The 25,516-nt window shown below is 44.9% G+C and overlaps 1 protein-coding gene across 1 annotated transcript in view; it reads right to left on the bottom strand.

The window, feature by feature from the left end:
• PACS1 (phosphofurin acidic cluster sorting protein 1) overlaps positions 1 to 25,516 on the bottom strand; it is a gene marked incomplete in the record, with an annotated part of 1,397,033 nt that overhangs the window by 183,925 nt on the left and 1,187,592 nt on the right. The window contains 1 exon segment of the mRNA XM_044075887.1: positions 11,777 to 12,006. Coding sequence (XP_043931822.1) covers positions 11,777 to 12,006 — 230 coding nt within the window.

Below are 25,516 nucleotides of genomic sequence, written 5' to 3'. Positions count from 1 at the left end.
CCACTGCTGTTTAGTATTCACATCCCTACTAAAAACTTTAGAGCACTTGTATTCTCCATCTGGTAAAAATTTTGCTTTAACTTCAGTAAGTAAAGCAAAGTATTACAAAAAATGACCCCAGTAATCTGTTACTCTAACATTCCATGGCAGATATAGTTGTCTTCTTCTTTCGGCTTTTCCCGGTTACGGGTCGCCACAGCGGATTACCTGTCCGCTCATGATTGGCAGTGGAGTTTTATGGTGTTGAGTTGCCAGACCGGCACCCAACCTTCCACAGAAGGCACACACACACACACTCACGTCTAGGGCCAATTTAGAGTGTCCAATTCACCTATGGTATGTCTTTGGGATGTGGGAGGAAATCCACGCAACCACAGGGAGGACATGCAGACTCTGCACAGAAGGCACCCCAGCCGAGGATCGAACTGGAGAACCTCTTGCTATGAGGCGGCAACGCTAACCGCTGCACCACCGTGGCCCATGGCAGATACAGTAAGGCCTCTTTTTCCACACTGAATTAACACCATAAAAAGCAACGCTGTTGGACTGAATCCCAATTTGATGAACCACAATTAGCTTATTACTTCTAGCCAGGCTAACAAGTCTATCATTTACTAACTTGGTTTGCATTAGTGCTGCTCTCCCTGTTTCAGTACTGGTGGAACAGGGAGGGCAGCACTGTTCCAGCATACAGTATTGGTGTGATGGATTAGCCCCAAAAGTACTGGCTCACTTGAAAAAAAAAAAGAAAACTGTTTTGTGATTATCAAATGATAAACAAAAATGAGTGTACATCAGGATTATACACCCTTCTTTCTAAAGGAGATATGGGGTATTTTGAAACTAGGTATATGCAGAGGATTACAGCTGTAAGAATTAATCCATTTGGTAAAATCCAACACAAAGTTCTAAACCATAAATGCAACTCTGAGATGTAATCCTTGGTCAGAAGCATTTTAGAAAGAAGGGGTATGGAAATCACCTAGAAGTAGACAAAAGCAGGTGTCAACAAAAAGTGCTTTAAAAAAATACATGACTGTCACCAGAAGAAAATGAAAGACAATTAAAAAATCCACAATTGTAGTGGCCACTAGAACAAGCATACTGATTGAAATTTGAATGGCAAAGATGTGAATTTTATCTGAAAGTTGAACGTTTCCTCATCTTCTTCCTGTCTGTCCCAAATCATTTTCATCAGATTGTCTTCTGCTTTTCTGCACGTGTTTGAACCACCGTAATCTGTTCTCTCTGATCTTTTCTGCAATTGGAGCTACTTTGGCTTCTGTTTTTATGCCCTCAATTCCTTTTTTGTCCCACAGTGTACATCCTACCACCCTTCTCAGGCACTTCATTTCCATCACCTCTAGCTTCTTCATCTGCTCTGCCTTTACTGCCCAGGTTTCTGTACCATACAGTAGTAGTGGTCCCACCACTGTCTTGTACACCCTTCTTTGGCATTCTTCTGTCATACACTACACCTGAGACTTTATGCCAGTTGACTGCAGCCCCTCTGATTCTAGCTCTGACCTCTTCATTCAGACAGGTTTAAACCACTCCTCCCAGATACTTGAAGCTATTTTCCTGTTCCACTATCTTCCCTTCTATCTCAATTCTCAGCTTCTTCTGATTTCCCCAATTTGCTGTCATTACCACGGTCTTATCTGTGCTATGTTTAATCCCTGTGCCTTAAGTTTTGCATTCTATTCCCCTATCTTTTGCTGAAGTTCTTGCTCAGAGTCTGCCTGTAATGCCACATTGCCTGCATACAGCAACTTTGTTGATCTGTCCCCTGTCTGCTAATGTAGTCCATCACCAGTATGAACAGCAGTGGGCTTACAGATGAACCTAGTGTACACCCACTCCCACTAGGAACCCCTCTGCGAGGCTGAACACTGTTTGTACTCGAGTCATTGGATCATTGTACTAATTCTACCAATGTTTCTGGGACTTTGAACCACCACAGTACTGCCCAGATCAGCTTTCTTGGGATCTTGTCATAAGTCTAAGAATGCCCAGTTGGACTCTTTCCTCATCTCTAGCTTCTTCTCAACTATCTGTCTCACTGTAAACACTGAGTCAGTTATGCTGCATTCTGATCTGAATGCTCATATCCCATCTTACATTCTACAACTCTGGGTATCCACTTATCAATCATCCACTCCAGAACTTTCATGCAATGTGATAGGAGTTTGATGCCACTATATTGCCCACAGTTGTGGACGCCCCCTTTGTTCTTGGACACTGGCATGAGTATGCTCATTTTCCAGTCATTTGGGATACGCCTCTCTCTCCACACTGGCATGACCACCCTCAGGAGCCATTTCTCCCCATCTCACTCAGCATCTTTATCATATCTGCTGTGACCTCATTTGAGCCTGCTGCTTTCCCCAACTTCATTTTTCTTACAGCAGAAAGCTTCTAAGTTTCACTTAGAAAAACTGAAAAAGTAATGATCTCATGGGATGAGAAAGCAGATTCAAGAAAATCAGACACTGCAGTTGAAGAAGAGAGGATAAAAGCAGCATTAAAAAAGCAGCACTTACAATGTGAATAACCTACAGGCTAATAAATTAAGCTCTAATTTTACCAGTCTCTTCCCTCCATCTGTCCCTTAAAATATACCTGAAACTGGCTTGCCTCTAGCTATCACAAAAGACCAAGTGCAATCAAAAGCAAAAAATACTGCACTGACAGGTTCTGACAATATCCCTGGATGCATCTTAAGTAACATGAAGCATGATTTAACCACATCCCTAACATTGTTCAATCTCAGGAAAAAGGGAACCTCCAAACACTGGTCCCATCCCAGTCTGGATTCGTCAAGGGCAGGTCATGCTTACTCAACCTGGTGGATTTTTCTGAAAAGGTCACCAAAGCAATACACGAAGGCAAAACGGTACACACTGCATACCTTGACATGGCCAAAGCTTTCGACACAATTTCCCACTTAGACATAATAAAAACAGCTAAATAAACTGGGAATAAACCCCTATCTCACCTGCTGGACTGCCAACTGGCTCACAGATAAGACACAGGAAATCAAAATAGGGGAAGTTACCACCACAAAGATACCAGCCATCAGTGGAGTCCCCCAGGGTTCTCTGCTGGGACCGCTCCTGTTTGGCATTTACTTTTCTGAAGTAAAAGCAAACATCAAAGGACTCTAGCTGACTAAGTTTGAGGAGGACTGCAAGACAGGAGCAGTCAATGAATCCCCAAATGACTTTGTCATGCTGCATAAAGGTTTGTCTCAGACAAATAACTGGTACCAAAATCATGGGCTGAAATTAAATGCCAAAATGCATTATTGCATCTTTTGGGAAGTTATCTATCTCAAGGATCTACCACGTTAACAATATGCCCCTGAGGGTTGATAACAGTTGTTCTGGATTTGGGATCTTATGCGGACAGTGACCTAACTTTTGACCAACATGTGTCCATTGTTGTAAGAAAATCTTTCTATACTGCACAGCTTATAAACAAAGGGACTGTGTCTAGAACTAAGGGTGTCAATGTCCCTCTTTACTCATTAGGCCACTCATTGAATATAATGTCCCATTTGGCATGTATCTATCCGGACACATGCAACACCTGGAATGCTCACAAATTAGAAGTTATGTACCTACCATAACGTTCCATGTTAGTTGTCTTCTCACTTCTTTCTTCCTGATGGAGGGGTGATCCGATCCTCGGCACTCTTGCTTGCTTAGCTTGAGAACTTTTTCCTCTCAGCCTCGGCAAAAATACCATCCTATGATGCAGATGACTACCCCAGATCTCGGGTGGTAGCTAAACATACCCTGCTAAGGACCTCAAGAACTAGGTAGAGAAAAAATTCCAAAACAAAAAAACTTCTATCTAAGGACTTCTCAGGAGAACAACCTGAGAGGAGAACCTTCACCAAGATCTGTCCAGGGGGGCCAGGGAAGGGGAAGGGAGAGGGAAGGAGAAGAGAAAGACAACAGAGAAGACAACTTATGGTAGGTACATAACTTCTTGTGTTACTCTAAAAAATCTCTGTCTCATTGGGACCGCCTTCATTCTTGCACTATGGGACTGGCCCAATGGAACAGACTTCCTTTGGCAGGTGAAAAACTGGCCCTGTCTCTGGGGCCAAACCAAAAACCCACCCTGTCTCTGAGTATGAGGACAAATGAGAAATGAGAGACAAACAAATGCCCATGGTAGTGGTAGCTGCTGTGCTGCAGAAGAAGCTAGAAGACTGCTGAGTGAGTGTGCTTTGACTGGATAGACTCTTTGTTGAGTGTGCTTCAAGAAAGAAGGTAGTTAAATATAGGAATCTGATAAGACAGAAATAGTAACTGGGAGACCTTTTCCTGTTGTTTGGGCATTCTAGATTGTTAATTTTCCTGAATTGTTTTTATCTATTCAATCTAAAATTTGGCCTTCGATGATAATTGTTTTGTTCTATGCAAATAGACTCTGTCAGAATAATTGGACATCAAAAAATGAAAGAATTGAAATGGATTAGTTTGATTTATATTTGGAAAAGAAGGACGGTTCGGGGTTTGGATACCTGGTCCTTTGAGAAACAACCTTGTGAAGGAAGAAAAAAAAAGAGCTTGGGGAGAGCTTGAAAGAGCTGAAGCCTTTCGAAACTCCTTCTTTCTTCTTGCTGAAGTGACAGCCAATAAGAATATAGTTTCAATAACTTCAAGGAACATGAGGCAGACGGTTCAGGCCAAATAAATGATCATTAGGTGGAGGATTCATTTTTATTCAGATGTTTTATTGGAAATTTCCTCAGAAAAAGGCGAAGAAGCCTCTTGTACACATAATGTTATGATTTGTTATGACAACTAATTATTATGTTATAGCCGCCAAAACTTCTTGGAACTGTGAATGAGTTGATGAATGTGAAACTTGAGCCAAAATCTTCACTTTGATGATCAGAAACAGCAGTAAACTTCAGCCAGGAAATCTAAAACAAAAAATGTAAAGAGTCAATGTAGGAACAAAATGGAAAACGAACCAAAAAAAATGGTTACTGAATTCTGACTTCAGGATTCATCTTCAATACTAAAAATAGGGATAAAGGATCATCAGCAACCAGTAATAGGATCAGAGAGGAAATGGATGCCTGGAGTGAGGTGGAGAGAAGGAATGGAATGAATGAGGTTGCCCGACCAGATGCCAAGGCGGCTCCTATGATGGGATCGATGAGAGTCGAACACTCCAGCCGCATGCAGAATTGAGAGATGATGATTTTTGTCCGGGCTCAAAACGGTGAATGAAAATGACTATCAACCTCAAAACGGTGGCTTTCAGAATGTGGCTTGGGAATCAAGGGAAAGAGAGAAGAGAAAGGAGAAAAGGGAAAGCCTGGCCTATTAGAGGAAAAGGGGGCTGGGCAGAAGGGGGAAGAGGGAAGAAAGTCGGGGCACTTGTTGTTTTGGGTGAAAAAGAAGTAGAAATCAGAAATGTTCTGAGGTCAGCGAAAAAAATCGTCCACAATAGATTCGTTGAGACATGAGAGGAGGAGGCATGAGAATGCTCTGCTCAGCCCTGTCCGCCAAGAGGTTGGACCGAACCGTGTGCTGCTATCAGAAACCGAATTTAAGAGCAAACGCCAAGGACCTGGTCCTTCTGAAGATTGACAACTGAGACCATCTCTGCCTTGGACCTTACCATGTTTGTTAGGTTTGTGCTGACATGTTGTCTGTTTGTACTGTAGTGCGCAGAAAGTCCTCTCAAGTCGCTGAGGGCTATGGGCAGATGGTGGTTAAGTGCACCACGTCTTATGGGCTGCTCCTGGTTGATTATCCCCCAATGGATCCCCCCCCCCACCGCCCTCCATCGGAGATCATGGAGCGGAACGAAGAGAAAAGAGAGAGGCATCCGTGGGGAAGATAGGAGGAGTGGAGGAGAGGCCTGTACGACACAGCTTGAAAGATTGGAGAGGGACAGATAAGCACAGAATTTCCACTGAGACTGTGACATAATTGTGACTAGACGAACGTGAACTGAAGCAAGCCAGTGGACTGCAGCCAGTCAGAAAAAATATGAGACCTAGAAGAAGAGAATGAAATTGGAGCCACAAGACCTTGAACTTTCTGAATCAATGCAAGAATGAATTTTGGAGAATCATAATCTGCTGAAATCTTCTTGGCTGATCTGGACAATTGTGTGATGTTTCTATTCTGTGGTGTGTTGATGATTCAAGGCGTCAGCAGAAGAGGATTTTTCGAAAGGTGATAGCCAGACAATTTTTTGATTGGCATGATCGTGTAGTCTTTGGTCCGAAGAAGCTGATGCCTGGTGGTGGCGGAGAGCTGCAGAGTGGTCTCTCTGGTCTGAAGAAGCTGATGCCTGGTGGTGGACAGGAGCCAGTCCCACTAAATAAGGGTGAGTTGACCACTGCCAGAAGAGGTGAAAGGGCAGGGCTGCTGAATGGTAATGACTGGTCCTGGCCTAGTGGAGAATGGTTAAAGTGAGGTGTCTAGAATCTTTTGAGTGACCTCCTGAGCCGTGATCCTGGAGCAATGTGGATCTTTCTTAAGATAGTACTGATGCTGAAGGTCTTGTCCATCATCAGAAGCGCCTTGCCCTGAAAAAAAAATGTTTAGAAAGCTTAGGACCATCCGAATCTTGCCTTCTTCGGCCCCAAGGTCTAGGATTGCTTATCTTAAGTATGATCCTGGATCTCCCTCCCTTTGGTGGGGAAAGTTTCTGCTCGTTAGGAGCTTTTTAACCTGCTGAGTTGTAAAATCCCTGTTCTTTTGTAGGAGCTTTGTAACCTCCTGTTCTGCCAAATTCACCAAACCTATTGACCCTGGTGGGATTGTGAAGGGATACTGCACATTACTGTACCTATCTTTTAGAAGGGAAGGGACAGGCTGGCTACTAACAAATCTCCCCCGACTGCCTCAGGGGCTTCAGGAGCCAGGCGCAACACCCCTGAGGCTGAAAGGGCAGGCTTCCTGAGCACCTCTGCCCCTGTGCCAGACCCTCTGCCTCTGGGCAGCTGCTATTGTCAGTTACTGCCTCTTGCTCTGGCCCCTAGGGTGCCTGCGCTGGGTTGTGTCCCTCCCTATCTGGGGTACCACACCTTCTGGCCCTTGTCCTGTCTCTTGGGGGTGGAAATGGACCCTTGAAAATGGACTCCAAGGGGGAAAAGAGGTGACCCCTGGGGTCCAGGACTACCTGAGGTTTTACTTTACCTGAGGTCCTTAAAAAGCCGTCCCACAAGGGGTATTGAGGAGGACGCAAATTCAAAAGCCGGTCGCCTAAGCGGCGCGTTAGCTACCCTGTAAGCAGGTGCCCTGTGCCTGCTTCCCTTGCGGCCTCATAGCCTATGAGCCGTGCCTGTATGGCAGCTGCTCCAGGGCTGCATGCTGTGAGGAGATCTTGAGGAAATGAGGAGACCACTTTGAGGATTGGATTGAGAATTAAGGTGAACCACTTTTGAGAATTCAGCTTTGAGTGAATTTAACGATAGCAAAGGTCGCCAAAGAAAGGTCGAAGAAACGTATGGTGACTTAGGTAGTAGGTCATCCATTTGAGCAAATGTCCTAGGAAGGAAGGATCCGAATTGGCCCCTTCTTGGTGGTCGCCACCATGATCCTAGACAGCCATACGGACCACAGAGGACTGCTTGCTCCTTCTCGCTGGATAAATTGATGGTTTTTGCGCCACCTCCCTAGAATCTCTTGATACACGCCTTGGAAGCGCTGCCGCCTTTATCTGTGCCGTCGAAGGCGAGCCGGGGTCTCTAGGGAAAGGTTCCCACCCAAAGTGAGGGTATACCGACATCCTCAGAGGGGACCACTCAATCAATGGAGGGCTCATCCCCGGAGCTTCTGAGGGGAGGGAGCCTCCAGGATGAGGAGCTCAAAGATGACCATCCTCCCCTCTTCCACAGAGGCCCCCCGAGTTGTAGACTCAGGACATCTGTGTCGGGACTCAGACGCCCTAGACTCCTCGAGGAGGTTCTCTGCAGGATCAGGAGAAATCGAGGAAAGTCCCCGATATTCCTAATGTTTCCCCTCTGGGGAGAGTGGATCCGGGGGAGGGGCTGGGGAGGCTGGATCAGGGCGCCTACAGCCAAGAGGGGCGCAAGGGACACTGGGCCTGGGATGAAGAGGCTGGCTGGGAACAGGCTAGCGCAGGTGACCTGGCACTCCCTGGAGGACTCGAATATTCCTGCCCTCGGCCCTACTCAGCCGGGAACGCCTCTTCTCCTCTCCTCGGTCGAGGCCGGGATCGGTGCGGAGCGATGGAATAGGAAACTCCGAAGCCGGAGCGGCTCGCAGGGTCGAGCCGGGCCCCGAAGCAGAGCCCCCTCGACGCCGGCGAAGAGGGGCAGCCCGGATCCCTCCAGGAAGGGGTCATGGAAGAGATCTCCAGCAAGCCTCTCAACGGAGCGCCGGAGGATGAAGTGGTCCCAGCAAGAGGACGTCAGCGTTCCCGCTAAGCTCCAGCTCCCCTCTCTGTAGGGGTTCCAGCAACAGAAGTCGGAGGGGAGCTCCAGCTCGAGTCTGCTGAGGGGAGGGGAAGAGGAGGGGGAAGGGTGCACAGGAGTTCAACAGCAGGCTTACCACCCTCTCTAGCACGTGGACACTTGCAGGGAAGATCGACTTGAAGAGAACCCCTATCTCCCAGCCCCGACAAACGAGGAGACCCCGAAGATGAGCCGACTCGACGAGCCCGGACAAAGATCTCTGAAGGGATCGGGATCGCCGACCATAAGCTCAGAGAAAGATCTGGGAGCGAAAGACCCTGAGACTCCGATGGTTCGAAGAGTCATCTCTTGCCGAGAGCATGGACTTGCGTTCTCAGGTACGATAATATGTCGGCTACTACTCCAAGAAGAAAGATCAAGTAGACAGATCTGAATTTAGGAACGAATTACTTTAGAAGGCGGAGAAGCCACCGAGAAGGCTTAGAACCATCAGCCTGAACCTTCGAGCAATTTAGAAGACCTTTAGAAGCTGGAAGTTTTTAGTGGGTGAACCTTCAAGGCTTAGAGTGGCCATTTTGGACTTATTGAGTCTTCCTTCTACAAGCCCACTTGAGAAGCCACAGAGTCCACACAAGTCCGCCCCAGGCAGTAGGAAAATCTGTCTAAGAAGCACAGATTCTACAGGAACAGCACACTTCACTCTGCAGTCCTCGCCTGGGACACAGTCCAAGAGACTTTCCTCAGCAGCACCCAACACACACCCAAACACACACACACCTACAAACACACACAAGACCTTAGTGCAATTAAGAAGGGGCAAAAATTAACTGAAACAAAATTAAAGATTTTAAAAAAAACTAGAAGATTTTTAACTAAATGGGGAAATAGGGTGAAATAGAAACACTTTAAACTAAATAGAAAAAAACAGAGGAAAAAAACTACTTGCTTTTAACCCAAACCTCTTCATAGGGCAAAAAGAGACAAAAAAGGCAAAGCAAGAAACTGAAACTGGCCTATCCCCCGCCAAAAGAGCAAACTTATAGCATTTGCGGCGGGAAAAGTAAGACCCTTCAGGGCACAGCAAGATAGGGGGTCGCGGAAGGCCCAAGGATATGACAAGAATGAAGGCGAGTGACAACTTAACATCATACCTTACTAAAAAAGCATACAAGGGCTAAACAACAGGTCCTACATGGGCCAACTCAAAGCCCTGTCACTATACTCAGTATCCTACAGACTACAAGAGGTGACCTATGTCCAGCATACAAGGCATCCTCCAACCTAATACTGGTAGAGTTACTGCACATCAGCAAGTCAAATGGCATCAGAAATACTCAGGCTAGAGATATAAACCTCTTCTGCATCATACACAGAAAGGTGTGGAGGGAAAGGTATATGTTGCAGAGGATACTGGATCTCGGGAACAGACTTCCCCATCCACATAAAACAAAGTTCATCCCTATCCAACTTGGAGCTACTGTTGGGACACAGAAAATTTACCTCAGGACTGCCCTGTACAACCAATGGACAGAGGCAGCTCTTAAATACTTTAGCCCATGCATGTATCTCCTCAAATTATCTATGGTATGATTCTAGTTATTCTCATTAGATGAAATATATAATTATTGACCATTGGATGGGTAAGGCTAATCTATAACCAAATGGGATAGATTACTTCAAGCACAAAAAGAGAAACTGTCTAGGCTTAAAATGTCCCTCAAGAGCAGTTAGCCTAATACTCAACTATGAACGACACCCAGGTAATTCCAGTAGTACTAACAGCTACTATGCTACGTATACTTAATATGTCACAAATTCAGGTACCTCCAAACAAGCTTTAAACTCTAGGTACATTTTGGGTGCTGGGTAAAGCACTCTGGGCAAACATCAAAGACTGAAGCAACACTGATTACAGAAGCTTTAACTATATCTTAATTTGGAGTTCAGTCAGTTACTCTCACAATATTAAAAACTCTACACGTATTGAGAAATTAATAGGTTAGAAGATGAAAGTGTTTGTGCTAAAGTAGTCAGCAAATTAATTGCAGCTTAAAACTGAAGTCTACCAGAAAAGTGTCCACTGCTATAAGAATCCTATCTTTAGTGGCTAAATCTGTTGTTACTACATCGGTGAACTCAACAAAGCAAATAATCAGGAATGGGAACACTAAAAGCTAAGTGACTATCATCCAAAATCACTTGGCTCATGCCTCATAACTGCCCAACACTTAGAAGGGCTCAAGGATAAGTAGCTAAATTGGTATTCAACTCTGCCAAGTAAGGAACAGAAACATTAAAAGGGAAAGCACTTCTAAAACAAAAGCCATTGGACCAGAGGCAGGAGAACCACAAAGTGTTACATATTCTTCTCTTTGATAAAGAACTATGAAAGTGATGTGATGCAAAGCTGTTTACTTTTAATATTTGACCTGGGGTTTCTGTTAAATAAATACCAAAGTTACTAACCCTGAAGACCATTACTGATGTTTTTCAAAGAGTTTCTACTGTTAGCACTACTTGTTTATGTTTTAGTATAATTGGCAGTTGTAAGAACCTCCACTCTTAGTAATTTTCATGCATACAAGTCAGAAAACAAATGCCTGCTTACATCACCTGTCTAACCTTTTTTTTTTATTGTGTGGGTACCTCCACCAATGAACCTGTTCTCTAAATCACAATCCTGTACAACTTCAGCCACTCAAATCTTGCTTCGGTTGGAGCAATCCATGGCCAGTTCATTTAGAAAGTTCTGGGGTACAGTAATGGGAGCACTGCTTTGTGTTCATGAGAATGCTCTATCTTTTGTTAGACTTGCAGACGATCCAAGATTATTCCAACGTAAAGCCTAGGAGGACAGAATCATGCAATCACACTGCAGCAGTATTAACTTCATGACTTCTTGCCACTTCACTACTCTACGGCTCATACCTTGAAACAAAAGGTTATAAAGATTCAATCTATCAGACGGAAGTTTCTGTTACATAAACAAACATATAAAGATGATTAACCTGCAACAAATATACTGGACAATCTAAGATGAGTATTATATACAAATGTGAAGACTCCACTAGTAATGGACCAGTGACATTATCAATGAAGCTGATCAAGTATCTACAAAAAGGAACTTAGACAATTACAGGCCAACTACATTATACTGCTAAAAGATGCATGTGTAAGGTCTAGAGCAGTAATGCGCACCACCCCCTTGAACATGGGGCTTCCATACTACCTCAGCAGTTCTGGTTTGAATGCACACAGTGAAAGCTGAATGGCTAAGACAGAAGTCCACAGATACATTTTTAGAACAAAAGACAATGCAGATATTAATGCTATAAGAACTGTATAATGATGTACCTTTTTTGTTTTTTTCTTTGGTGACAACTGTCATTGACATGGTTACTGAAGGTTGCATATCTCCACTGTTTGGGAGCCGGGATACTTGCAGAGAACGGAAGACACTTTTTAATGTGTTCTTTGAGCTTGCATCTCGTTTTTCACCTTCCTTTTTCTTCTCTGTTGGTTGAGCCAGCCAGTAATCTACCTGAAGACCTATTGCATCTCCTCCATGTTGGCTGCTTGGACTCCTAAAAAAAACAAATGCAAAACATTTTTCAAATTCCAAAATACATTATTCAAAAAAATAAAAATGAGATAAACTACTACAAACATTATTTGCCTTTTCCCTTAACATATTCTCATAACATTTGCAAATAATTTTCAAAGAAAAAAAATGTACTTTATTTTAACAAAGTTTGTTTGTGAAGCTGCAGTCCTAAACTTTTTTGAAATGTATTATTTCTCAGCATTCAAAGGCCTTTGTGCTGTACATTCTATAACTGACCTAATTAGGGAAATCAAGAGACTACAAATGCAACTTTGATATACTGCCTTCTTATCAGAAGCATTAAGAGTATACACGGCTGAAAGGAAGCATTAACTGGGCAACCAACACTTTTTGTAGCACTCATTCTATGAAACTCTACAACTTTGCACACAACTTATTGAAGCCCCAACCTGCTTTAACAAAAAGTACAGTTGTGTACACTTACCATAAATATAGATGTTCGAGTGTATTCACTGTTGCAGTCATTACATTTGGGTTATCTGCCTGCAGGTAGCCCTCAGCTGGCCAGAATATCAAAGTCTTGGATTCCTGTGTCGGATGCTGTCTCTTCTTCCATGACGTCAGGTAATCAGGGGTATAAAACATGCACCAATGCCATTACATCAGTTTTTCTTGCCCCAGATGTCAGGTGCCCCCATAATGGAAAGCAATTATATGTTAGGTTACACCTCCAACAAAAAGCAAATACACCAGAAAGCTGAAATTCACTAAAAAAGACGAAAAGTATAGCAAAGAGAAGTCAGGGGGCTGGAGGGAGGGTAACCAGGAATGCAACAGTGAATACACTCGAACATCTACATTTATTGTAAGTGTACACAACTGTACTATGTTCTTCATGTTTCACTGTTGCAGTCATTACATTTGGGTTGATTCCCAAAGCTAAGGAAGGGAGGAGGAAGTTAGAGAGCCTTAGGACCAGCTAAAAGCCCTGCAAAACTGCAGTGGCAAAACCTACTCTGGATTTAGAAAAAATAGGCAAGTGGTAATGCTTGGTGAAGGTATGTACAGAGCTCCAGGTAGCAGCTTCTAGGATGTCCCTGGTAGGGACACATCTGAGAAAGGCTGTAGAGGTAGATGCAGCCCTGGTGGAATGTGATCTTATCCCCTGTGGGGTAGGTTTTCCATGGTGCTTACAGCAGAAATGAATGCAATGGGCTATCCACTTAGAAATGGTTTGCTTTGAAATGGCCTTCCCCTCTGCCCCTGCAGCTAAGCCAACTAGCAGCTGTTCAGATTTTCTGAGAGGCTTAGTCCTGTCCAAGTAAAAACTAAGTTGTCTGTGCACGTCCAAAGAGTGCAGTATTCATTCTCCTTTGTTTTGTGGATTTGGAAAAAAGGTAGGCAAATGAATGGACTGATTAAGGGCCACGCTAGACACCACCTTGGGCATAAAGGAAGGATTGGTCCTGAGGGACACCCTATCTGCATGGAAGATGATGCATGGCTCCACTGCCATGAGGGCCTGTAATTCAGACACTCTTCTTGCTGAAGTGATGGCTAGAAGGAAGGCTGTTTTTCAAGAAAGGAATTTTAACTCTGCAGTTGCAGCTGGCTCAAAAGGAGGTACAGTGAGCTTTTCCAATACAAAGTTAAGGTCCCAGGCTGGAGTAGGGGCTCTCCTGGGTGGTCTTAAATATTTGACCCCTCTGAGGAATTGCTTTAGCAGGAGGTGAGAGAAGAGGGGTGGTTCAGTATTATAATGAGCTGAAATGGCAGAGGCATGAATTTTAATTGACGAGAAGGAAAGACCCTTGTGGAGCATCTCTGTTAAGTACTGAAGAATATGCAGTAAGCTGGGCACTGTTGTGCCCATCCCCTGAGTCTGGCTCCAGAAACAGTATTTTTTCCACTTTTCAGCATAAGATTTTCTAGTACTTGGCCTCCTTGCCTCTAGAATGACATCTAGCACCTGCTTACTGAGGGATGTTATTGGAGAGCTCAAGGAATTAGCCAGGCTGCAAGGTTTAGGGTTTGAAGTTGAGGGTGAAGAATCTGGCCTTCCTGCTGGGACAGCAGGGAAGAGGTCTGAGGCAGGTGCCATGGGTCCAGCAATGACATACTGCGCAAGAGGGGGTACCAGTGTTGGCGTGGCCAGTCTGGTGCAATCAGTATTGTCCTTGGTTTGTCCTGTTTGATCTTTAGCAGAACTTTCGATAGTAGAGGCAGAGGGGGAAAGGCATAAACTGAGAGGCTTTCCCAGGTGAAGGACAGGGCATCCACTTATCAAGCTTGACTGTGGGAAGTCCTTGTGCAGAATTTGTCCAACTGGTAGTTCTGAGGGGAGGCAAGCAGGTCTATCTCTGTATTCCACCATTTTTTTCTGAAAAGGTTGAATATCTTTGGTTCCAGTTTCCACTCATGTGGGTCCAGGAGATTTCTGCTTAGGTCGTCTGCCAGTGAATTTAGCTTGGCTGGCAGGAATTGAGCTTGTAGGTGCACTTGGTAGCTCAAGGCTGTGTTCCACAGAGCCATGGCTAGTCTGCAGAGAGGGTACGAGTGGGTTCCCCCCTGCTTGTTTATGTACCACATAACAGTGGTATTTGTCTGTCTTTACCAATAATTGACCTGGAAGTAAGTGGTCCTTGAAGGCTGTCAGGGAATTCTGTACAGCTAACATTTCCTTTTGATTGATATGCAGGTGCATCTGACTCGGTTTCCATTTGCACTGAATGCACTGCCCTGCCAAGTGAGCCCTCCATGCATGGTCTGATGCGTCTGTTGTTAGGGTTTGGGTGGCAGGGAGTAGAGTGAATGGGAGCCCCTTGTTGTGGTAGCAGGCCTCTGCCCACCAAAGGAACTCTGTCTTTATGCAAGGAATGATATGAATCATTGATTCCGGGTCCTGAGAATGTTGACACCATAGGCTTTTTAGATACCATTGTAGTTTCCTCATATGCAGTCTTGCATAAGGAATTAGTAGAATGCAAGAGGCCATGAACCCAGGGCTTGCAGGATTTTCCTTGCAGATAGCTGAGTCTTTGTGGCCAGTAGTTTAAAGGAGGCTGTCAAATAAACTTGTTTCTCTGGCGTGATGTAAGCCATCTGGGAAGTTGTGAACAAGCTTGCTCCCAGGAATACAATTTGTTGGCAGGGTACCAGATGAGATTTCTTTTCATTTATGGTGTACCCCAGTGAGGTTAGAAGTTCCTTTACAAATGCCAGATGTTTTAGTAGCATGTCCTGGCTTTCTGCCTGAATTAGACAATCGTCCAGGTATGGGTATATTTGAATATTTCTTTGCCTGCAAAATACAATGACGGGAGCTAGACACTTTGTGAATGCCCTGGGCGCAGTAGATAAGCCAAAGGGAAGTGCAGAGAACTGATGGTGCATGGAGCCTGCTCTGATGCGTAGGTATTTCTTGCAAGATTCCCTTATTGGAATGTGCAGGTAAGCTTCCTTTAAGTCTAAGATTGCCAACCAGGCATCTTTGCCTAGCATAGGAAGCAGCTGTTGAAGTGTTAGCATTTCGAATTTTGGGATTACCAAAAAGGTGTTTAGACTAGAGAGGTCCAGGATAGGACGCCAGGAGCTGTCTTTTCTGGGTACCAGGAAAAGTCTTGAGTAAAAACCTTGTCCCCTTTCTTCTGCTGGGACAGGTTGAATAGCCCTGATACTTAGAAGAGAGAGAGAACCTACTGTTGAGCCTCTGCCCACTGATTTGGGGGTAGGTCTGGCCAACCATTTGGGTTTCGTAAGGTGTGGAAGTGGAATCTGTATCCTTGGAAAACTATATTTAAAACCTATTTGTCCTGGGTAATGAGTTCCCAGTTTTTTGCATGCAGGGTGATCTTTCCCCCTAAGGGAGCAGGCAGTTGAGCAGGGCTTGTAAGGTTTAAGGTTACGTCATTGTGACATTTTTCCATGGGGGGGGGGGGTCCTTACTACTTCCAGCTTTGGAAGTGGGAGCACCCCACTACTTAGGTTTGTGAGTACCTCGAGACTGTAGCCTAGGTGGTCTGCTGTTCCTGGGTTTGGACTGAGAAGACCTGGAAGAGACAAGGAAAGGACCAATTCTTGAAGGCCAATGCCTGCTAAATCTGGGAGGCTGTGCTTGCAGGAAATCTTAAACTGTTTGCATAGATTTAGCTTTTTCCTCCATCTTTTTAAGGACTTCTGCTTTGTTGCCAAACAGGTGGTCTTGGTTTAAGGGAGCATCTACATGATCTGGCAAATTTTGCTCCTTAAGCCAAGCATGCCTTCTAAGCACAGACCCAGTGACAGCAGCCCTGCAAGATGCTTCTAAAGAGTCAAAACCACATTGCAAAGTATGTTTACCAACTTGTTCAGCAGAATGCATTAAATCCTGTAATTCTTTACTTTCAGCACAATCAGGACTCAACATAATTTTCTGTTTAAGTAGTCCCATAATATGCTGCTGATACTTTAACATATGAAACTGGCAGCTTAAGGCCCTAATGGCCAAAGTAGCAGACATATATACCTTCTTACCCCATCTGTCCAAGGCCCTGGAATCTCTATCAGAGGGGGTAGGGTTTTTGGCAGTAGTAGCCTTAATGCCTTTATGTCCTTGGGAAATGTTTTATGGGTCCGCAGTAGGATTCTTGAAGAGGAACTTATCAGAGTCAGGTACTCTGCAATACCGGTCAGGCTTCCTGGGAGCTGGAGGTAAACTGTATGGGGTCAGGCTAGATTCCAAGAAGGCATCATCTACAATGTCCAAGACAGGAGGGATAGCTAAAGGCCTGTGTTGAGGGAAGAGTAAGAATTCCCTATGCCTCTTTTTGGAGTCAGAGTAATCCTGGCTTTCCCAATGGAAATGCTCCCTAAGGGTGTGCAAGGTTTCACCAAAAGAGAAATCTTCTGGAAGGGAAGCAGAGGGAATGGAATCCTCTGCATCAGAATCCTCATAGGTAGATAAAGGCAAATCCTGGTAATCAGAAGAAACAGAAATTTCAGATTCCTGATCAAAAGAATCAGAAGGAATCAGAAGGAAAATCAGTCATAGGTCTCTTAGAGGGAGAAGGCTGGCTTCCCCTAATTAAAGTAATAAGGTCTTCAGCCATTTTTATCATTTGTTTTTTAGGCATATGGGCCTGGCCATGCGGTTTGGACGTCCGTTTTCTAGGCGTGGGTCGGGTTTTAGGTCTTGAAGAAGAAGATGGAATCGGTTTGAAGTGCAAGTCAGTAGGCCTGAATACACCCTCAGAAGCCGGTGCCTGCAGAGCAGCTCCGGACCCATCCAAGGCAGAGACATCCACAGGTACCATTGACTCCGAATGGGTGTCAGTAGAGGCCTGTGAATCTGAAATAGCGGATATCAGGCGCTGCAAAAGCGCCTCACTGAGTACCGGTGAACTGGCGACTATCTTAACGGAAGTGTCGTCGGCAGCTTTGGACCTATGCGGTCCGTCTCTGTCTTTATCTTTACGTTTTTTCGGAATGTCAGTAGTCGGATGGCTTACCAAAGCCATTTCTGGATAGTCAAACAGAGTACCAAAATAATTTGCTGCAAGAAGAAACAGACATTGAATAATCCAGGGGTTGAATAAGGCACAAAACTGACAGTGAGGGATGTTGTGGTCTGGGCCTAAGCAAGGAATTCAGTACGAATGAAAATCTTTATGAGGTAATTGCTTTTCACAGGTAATACAATTGTTAACTTTTACTGACATCGGTTAAGAGCAAGAAAAAGGATCCCAAGGGGGTACTTAGCTTTTTTTGAAGACTTCAGTTCTGAAACTCGAAAACGAAAATTTCAGGAGTCGGCCGACTGGCACTTGCGAACTGCTTCTGGTTCAGGCACCGCACAACAAGAAAGACTGATGTAATGGCATCGGCTGCATGTTTTATACCCTTGACGTCATAGAAGAAGAGACAGCATCCGACGCAGGAATCCAAGACTGACATTCAGGCCGGCTGAGGGCTACCTGCAGGCAGATAACCCAAATGTAATGACTGCAACAGTGAAACACGAAGAACATCCTCTCATTCTCTCACTCCTGGACTGGAGCCTTACAACCCACTCCACAGAAAACTTCAAAATCTGACATTACCTGCTAACATTGTAAAAAAAAAAAAGAGAGAAAGGAAATTTTATCTTGCTTATTTTGTTTTATCGTTTGTCTACAGTTTCAACATATTACGTCTGTGCTGGTATTAAAGAATGTTGCAGTTCATGGTGGTGTTTTTGGTCCTTTTACACTGTTTTTGATTTTATCTGACACACCTTCAGCAGCCTCCCGCTCTTTCTTCTTCTTATTACCTGCTGACATCAGTGGCCACCATTCACCTTACAAATTAAAAATTACTCATCTGTTGCAAATCAGTCGTCATCCTTACAAATTTCAGCAGCAACACTTCCATACATGTACTCAAACAAAAACTGGCCTCAATTAAAATATGTTACCACAGATGAAAAAACAAACATTCAAATACAATTTTCTTAGAAATTCTAAATGCCAAAGCCCTGTCTAGAAGAAAAGTACAGCTGTATACACTTACCATAAATGTAGATGTTCAAGTGTATTCACTGTTGCAGTCATCACCTGTGGTTATCCCTGCTGTGGTAGCATTCAGCCAGCCAGAATACCAGACTCAATGTTTTTCTGTGTCTGCTGCTGTCGCTTGCTGTCTGACATCAGGTCGTCAGTGCTGTAAAGGAAGGCAGCTGACGCCATTACATCAGTTTTTCTTGCCCTAACCAGTCAAAAGCCCAAGCAAATATGGTAAAGTGGTCCTGGTGGCTAAAAGCCACTGATAGAAACGTATGTCTCCCTAAACAAGGAAGATATAATGGGGAAGGAGGGTGGGAAACCAGGACTGCAACAGTGAATACACTCGAACATCTACATTTATGGTAAGTGTATGGAACTGTACTATGTTCTTTGTGTTTCACTGTTGCAGTCATCACCCTGAGGAAGGATTCCAAAAGCTGAGGAAAGAGGTGGTAGGATTAGCAAGAGACCTATGAATGGGTCAGCAAGCCCTGCAGAACTGCAGAGGCAAACCCTGCCCTAGCCTTCGAAAATAGAGGTAGATGGTAATGCCTGGTAAAGGTATGGACAGAAGTCCAGGTGGCAACTTCCAATATGTCCCTGGTGGGAACTCCTCTGAGGAATGCTGTGGAAGTGGAGGCTGCCCTAGTGGAATGGGTTTGAATAGACTTAGGGAGAGAAACACTGAGGAAAATGCGCGGCTGATGCCTTTTTATACCAAGACCAGCAGAGATGACGTCGGGGTGAAGTCTGACACCACGAGAGGCCAGACCCACTTTGACTTTGCTTGATCCCGAAAGGGCTGCCTGACGACAGGACAACCCATTTGTTATGACTGCAGATGCTATCCTGTTCGGACATCTACATTTATGGTAGGTACAAAACTGTACTTTCCCATGCAATGCATAGCAGAAAAGGATACAGTGTGATATCCATTTGGAAATGGTTATATTGGAAATGAGTTTCCCCTATGTCCCTGGGGCAAAGCTGGAAAGTAGTTGGTCTGTTTTCCTGAAGGATTTAGTACGGTCCAGATATTATCTGAGCTGTCTGTGCACATCTAGTGAGTGTAGAATACTTTCCACCTTGTTTTGAAGATTAGGAAAGAAGGTGAGAAGATGTATGGCCTGGTTGAGAGTTACATTAGATACCACCTCGGGCATAAAGGAGGGATAAGTCCTCAGGGAGCCCTGTCTGCATGGAAGATGATGAAGGACTCAATGGCCATCAATGCCTTAAGTTCTGAAACCCTTCTGGGTGAGGTGATAGCTAGGAGAAAAGCAGTCTTCCAGGAGAGGTATCTTAGTTCTGCTGAAGCAGCAGCTTCGAAGGGTGGTAAAGTTAGTTTTTCTAAAATATAATTCAGGTCCCAGGCTGGAGTGGGTTGCCTTCTGGGAGGCCTGATATTAGAAGCCCCTCTGTGAAATTGCTTAATCAAAGGACGGTTGAAAAGGGGCTATTTTGTATCAAAATGAGCTGAAAATGGCTGAAGCATGGATTTTAATAGAGGAGGAGGAGAGGCCACTATTAAGTAGCTCTGCTAGGTAGTCCAGGATAAGAGGGATGGAAGGTTATGAGGTACTGCCCCCTCTGGACTGGCTCCAGGAGCAGAATCTCTTCCATTTTCCTGCGTAAGATTTTCTGGTGCTGGGCCTTCTAGCCTCTGTGATAACGTCTAGGACCTGTTTGCTTACCAGGGCCCCCTTGTTAGCTTTTAGAGTATTAACCATGCTGATAAGACTAAAAGCCTGCAAGTCTGGGTGCAGCATCCCCCCCCCCCGAGTTAACAGGTCTGAGATCAGGGGAAGCTGCCTGGGAGGCTGTAAGGTTAGGATGTGCAGTAAGGGGTATCAATGTTGCCTGGGCCAATCTGGAGCAATGAGGATGGCCTTTGGTCTCTCCTCCCTTATTTTAATCAGTATCTTGGGAATAAGAGGCAGAGGAGGGAATGTGTACACAAAGATGGTGTTCCAAGGGAAGGTCAAGGCATCCACCTTCCACGCTAGGTGGTGATACTCCCTGGTACAGACTTTTTTTCCTGCTGATGGTTGAGATGTGAAGCACAGAGATCCACCTCAGGAGTCCCCCACGCCTGTGTGATTTGTGAAAAGATTTTTCTCTGGAGCTGCCATTCTTGGGGGTCCATTAAGTTTCTGCTTAAGTGGTCTGCCAGGGAGCTGTTGATCCCTGGTAGGTATTGGGCTATCAGGTGTAGTCCCATGGAAGAGTCTGTCAGCCAGAGGGTCATGGCTAGCCTGCACAGTGGGTAAAATTGGGTCCCTCCCTATTTGTTGAAGTACCACATTACTGTGGTATTGTCTGTTTTGATAAGGAGAACCCCCTGGCTTGAGATGGGATCTGAAGGATGTCAGAGCCTTTAGTACTGCCATCATTTCCTTCTGGTTGATGTGTAAAGGAAGGTGCTGGTCATCCCAAAGACCTGGGGTGCACCTGCCTTCTTGGTGAGCACCCCCAAGCCATGTCTGACGCGTCTGTAGTAATGGTCTGCCTGGTTGGGCAGAGGGTGAAGGGAAGACCCTTGTTCGCACAGGCCCCTGCCCACCAGAGAAACACAGCCCTTATACAGGGGATACGAGGTAGAGAGATTTCTAGAGGCTGAGAGTGCTGACACCAAAGGTTCCTTAGGTACCGCGGAAGCTTTCTCATGTGAAGCCTGGCCAGAGGAATTAGAAAGATGCAAGATGCCATGTACCCTAAGGCTTGCAGAAACTTCCTCACAGTGAAGTGACTTCTGGAAGCCAGCTGGGTAAAATATAGGGGGCAGGAAGCTCTGCTTTTCTGAGGGCAGGAAGGCCATTTGGGATATTGTGTCCAGCAGTGCTCCCAAGAAAATGATCTTCCTGGAGGGTGTTTGCCTTGATTTCTTCTCGTTGATGGTGTACCCTAAGGAGATTAGGAAGGTTTTGACAAAGAGGAGGTCCTTGAGGAGCTTTTCTTTGCAATCTGCCTGAATGAGACAGTCTTCCAGATAAGGGTAAATTTGTATATTTTACATTCTGCAAAAGGCTATAGTTGGGGCTAAGCATTTGGTGAATACCCTGGGAGCAGTAGATAAGCCAAAGGGTAGCGCAGAGAATTGAAAGTGTTGTGAGCCTGTCTGAAGCGAAGGAATTTCCTGCAGGATTCCCTTATGGGGATGTGGAGGTAGGCATCTTTTAGATCTACGGTAACTAACCAGGCATTTTTTTATCAGCACAGGCAGCAGCTGCTGCAAAGTTAGCATTTTGAATTTGGGGACCACCAGGAGGGTGTTCAGAATGGATAGATCCAGTATGGGGTGGCAAGTACCCTCTTTTCTGGGAACAAGGAATAGTCTGTAATAAAAGACTTTGCCTGTTTGATCTGAGGGGACAGGTTCTACTGCCCCTTGGCATATGAGAGTTTGGACTTGTTTCAATGCCTCTGCCCACTGATTTGGAGATAAGTCTGGGTACCCTCCTGGAATTGGGAGCTCATTGAAGGAGAATTTGTATCCCTAAAATATGATCTTTAAGACCCATTGGTCCTTTGCGACAGAAAGCCAATTTTCTTTGCAGAGGGAGAGCCTTCCTCCTAGTTTTTGGTGAATGAAAAGAGGGCAGAGGGGGGAGGGGAAGTCAATGATAGTTTTTGCCATAGAGGGATGGCTTAGAACTCCCTGCCTTTGGAGTGGAAGTGTTCCACTGTTTGGTTCTCTGCTGTCCCTGGGATAGGAGTCTGGGTAGTCTGTCCTTGTGGGACTTATCTTGACCCCGTCTGTTAGGTGCAAGAAAGGACCAGTGTTTTGAGGGAAAATTCCTGCTGAAACTGGGAGGTTGGACCTGAAGAAAATCTTTTACTGTTTGCGTAGATTTTGCTTTGTCTTCCCATCTTTCTAAGCACCTCTTCTCCTTTTACTCCAAACAAGTGGTCCTTATCCAAGGGTGCATCAAGTAAGTTAGATCTGACATGATCAGGGAGAAGTTGTTCCTTCAACCATGCATGTCTCTTAATGACAGATCCTGACACTGCTACCCTGCTTGAGGCTTCAAGGGCGTCATATCCACAGTGCAAAGAGTGTTTAGCCACTTGACAAGTAGAGTGCAGTAAATCTGCTAACTCTTTCGAATTGGCACAGTCAGGAACGGTTAAAATATTTTGTTTTAGTAGTTCCAAGGTGTGGTGTTGATATTTTAACATGTAGAACTGACAGCCGAGTGCTCTGATAGCTAAGGGTGCAGACGTGTATACTTTTTTACCCCATCTGTCCAGAGCTCTGGAGTCCTTGTCAAAAGGAATAGGATTCTTTGCAGAACTAGCCTTTCAGTCCCTCTGTAATGACCTCCGGGTCTGCAGCAGGATTTCTGTACAGGTATTTGTGAGAATCTGGTACGCTAATGCCTGTCAGGTTTTCTGGGAGCTTGTGGGAGGGCATCAGGAGTTAAACTGGACTCATGGAAGACATCATCAACCACCTCTAAGATAGGATGGATGGCCAAGGGTCTGTGTTGGGGCAGGTCTAGAAACTCTCTTAGTCTTTTCTTAGACTGAGGCAAGTCCTGGGACTCCCAGTGGAAATATTCTCCGAGGGTGTGGAGGGTATCCCCAAAGGAAAGATCTTCTGGAGGGGAGGCTGAAGGAATGGATTTCTCTGCATCTGAATCCTCATAAACAGTCAGAGGTTGTTGTTCCTCTTCAAAATCAGAATAATCAGACTTCTCAGAATCCTGTTCTGTCAGTATTTCAGGACAGAGGTCTCTTCCTTTTGGAAGCTGTGGCCTGACTACCCCCCAATAAGGGTGATAAGATCCTCTGCCATTTTAAGCATTTGAGTTTAGGGTGGTTGAGCAGGAGTGAAATGGTGGCTAGAGGTAGTTTTCCTAGGAGTGGCCTTGCCTCTAGGTCTAACAGTATCTCCATCAGTCAGAGAGAAACAACAGTCGGAGGAGAAGACGTTTTTTGTCTAGATTTGGCAGTCCGCAAACCCTCCTCAGAAGCTGGTGCCTGCGTTGCGGCTCTGGACCCAACCAAGGCAGACACAACCAAAGGCTTGGAAGATGAAGAAAACTTCTGCGGCATACCGGACTCCAAAAGGGTCTGAAGTAGAGGCCTGCGAAGGTATCGAATAGGGCATTAGGGGCTGAGGAGGTGCCTCACTGAATTCTGGAGATCTGACTACCTGCTTAGTGGTAGAGTCGTCGGAAGGCTTAGCCTTGTGTGGTCTGTCTCTATCTTTATCCTATCGTTTTTTTGGAAGGTCTATGGATTGTTGGTTGATGGATGAAATTTCGGAATGTGAAGATGGAAGATGAAAACACCTGGCTACAATAAGAGCTCTACAACAAATGGTCCTAGTGTTAAAGAGAGCACAGAAAGTACAGTTGTGTACACTTACCATAAATGTAGATGTTTGAGTGTATTCACTGTTGCAGTCATTACATTTGGGTAATCCTGCTGGCAGGTTGCCCTCAGTCGGCCCGAATTCCAAAGTCTTGGGTCCTACGTTGGCCACTGTCGGCCCTTCCCTGACGTCAGGTCGTCAGGGGTATAAAAGAAGTGGCCGACGCCATTTTCTTCAGTTTTTCTTGCCCCAGATGTCAGGTGCACCCTAAAAGGGTAGCCAAAATTTATATTTATATATATATATATATATATATATATATATATATATATATATATATATATAAATACATGCACCAATATAAACTTTACCTTCATCTACAAGCAAATACATCACATAGGTTGTATAAATCAGAGAAGGAAATATAAGTTCCAGCAGAAAAAAGGGGGATGGCGGGTGGGTAACCTGGACTGCAACAGTGAATGCACTCGAACATCTACATTTATGGTAAGTGTACACAACTGTACTATGTTCTTCGTGTTTCACTGTTGCAGTCGTTGCATTTGGGTAGAGTCCCAAAGCTATGGTTGGGAGGCTGGAGCTAAACAGCACTAGAAGCGGCTATGAGGCCCTGAAGAACTGCAGTGGCAAAGCCTGCCCTGGATTTAGAGTAGAGTCGCAGATGATAATGCTTTGTAAAGGTGTGCACTGAACTCCAAGTAGCAGCCTCTAAAATGTCTTTGGTTGGTACTCCCCTGAGAAAGGCTGCTGAAGTGGCTGCAGCTCTGGTCGAATGTAGCCTAATGCCCTTAGGCACTGGCTTGCCATGGTGAAAATAGCAGAAACGAATGCAGTGGCCTATCCACTTTGAAACAGTCTGCTTTGAGATAGCCTTTCCTTGTGATCCTGCAGCATATGCCACTAGTAACTGCTCTGTCTTCCTGAAAACTTTGGTTCTGTCCAAGTAGAATCTAAGCTGTCTGTGTGCGTCCAAAGAATGCAGAATTCTCTCCCCCTTGTTCTGTGGATTTGGGTAAAAAGTTGGCAGATGAATAGTTTGGTTAAGAGCCACACTGGACACCACTTTAGGCATAAATGTTGGGTTTGTCCTCAGAGAAACCCTGTCTGATAAAACATGATAAAAGGTTCCACAGCCATGAGTGCCTGTAGCTTTGAAACTCGTCTTGCAGAAGTTATTGCTAGGAGCAGAGCTGTTTTCCAAGATAAATATTTTATATCAGCAGTAGCAGCTGGCTCAAAAGGCGGCAGGGTGAGTTTTTCCAAGACATAGTTGAGGTCCCAGGCAGGTGTTGGAGATCTCCTTGGAGGCCTTAAATTTTTGGCTCCTCTGAGGTACTGTTTTAATAAAGGATGAGAAAAGATTGGTGGCTCTGTACTGTAATGAGCCAAAACGGCAGAGGCATGAATTTTAATTGATGAAAAAGATAGGCCTTTGTCCAGCATCTCAGTTAAGTATTGCAAAATCTGAAGGATATTTGGTACAGCTGTATCAGTTTCTTGTGCCTGGTTCCAAGCACATAATCTCTTCCATTTTCCAGTATAAGATTTTCTAGTACTAGGCCTTCTGGCTTCCAAAATGACATCCACACAGCTTTACTGAGAGGTGTGTTTTGTATGACTACATTATCTGCCATGTTGCCAGGTTTAAAGTCCTGAGTTGGCTGTGCAGG

The sequence above is a fragment of the Protopterus annectens genome, chromosome 6.part1 (assembly GCF_019279795.1).
Source record: "Protopterus annectens isolate FY-2018-M chromosome 6.part1, PAN1.0, whole genome shotgun sequence".
Classification (NCBI taxonomy): domain Eukaryota; kingdom Metazoa; phylum Chordata; order Ceratodontiformes; family Protopteridae; genus Protopterus; species Protopterus annectens.
The sequence above is the reverse complement of the archived record's forward strand: the minus strand, read 5'-3'. Positions and strand labels throughout refer to the sequence as shown.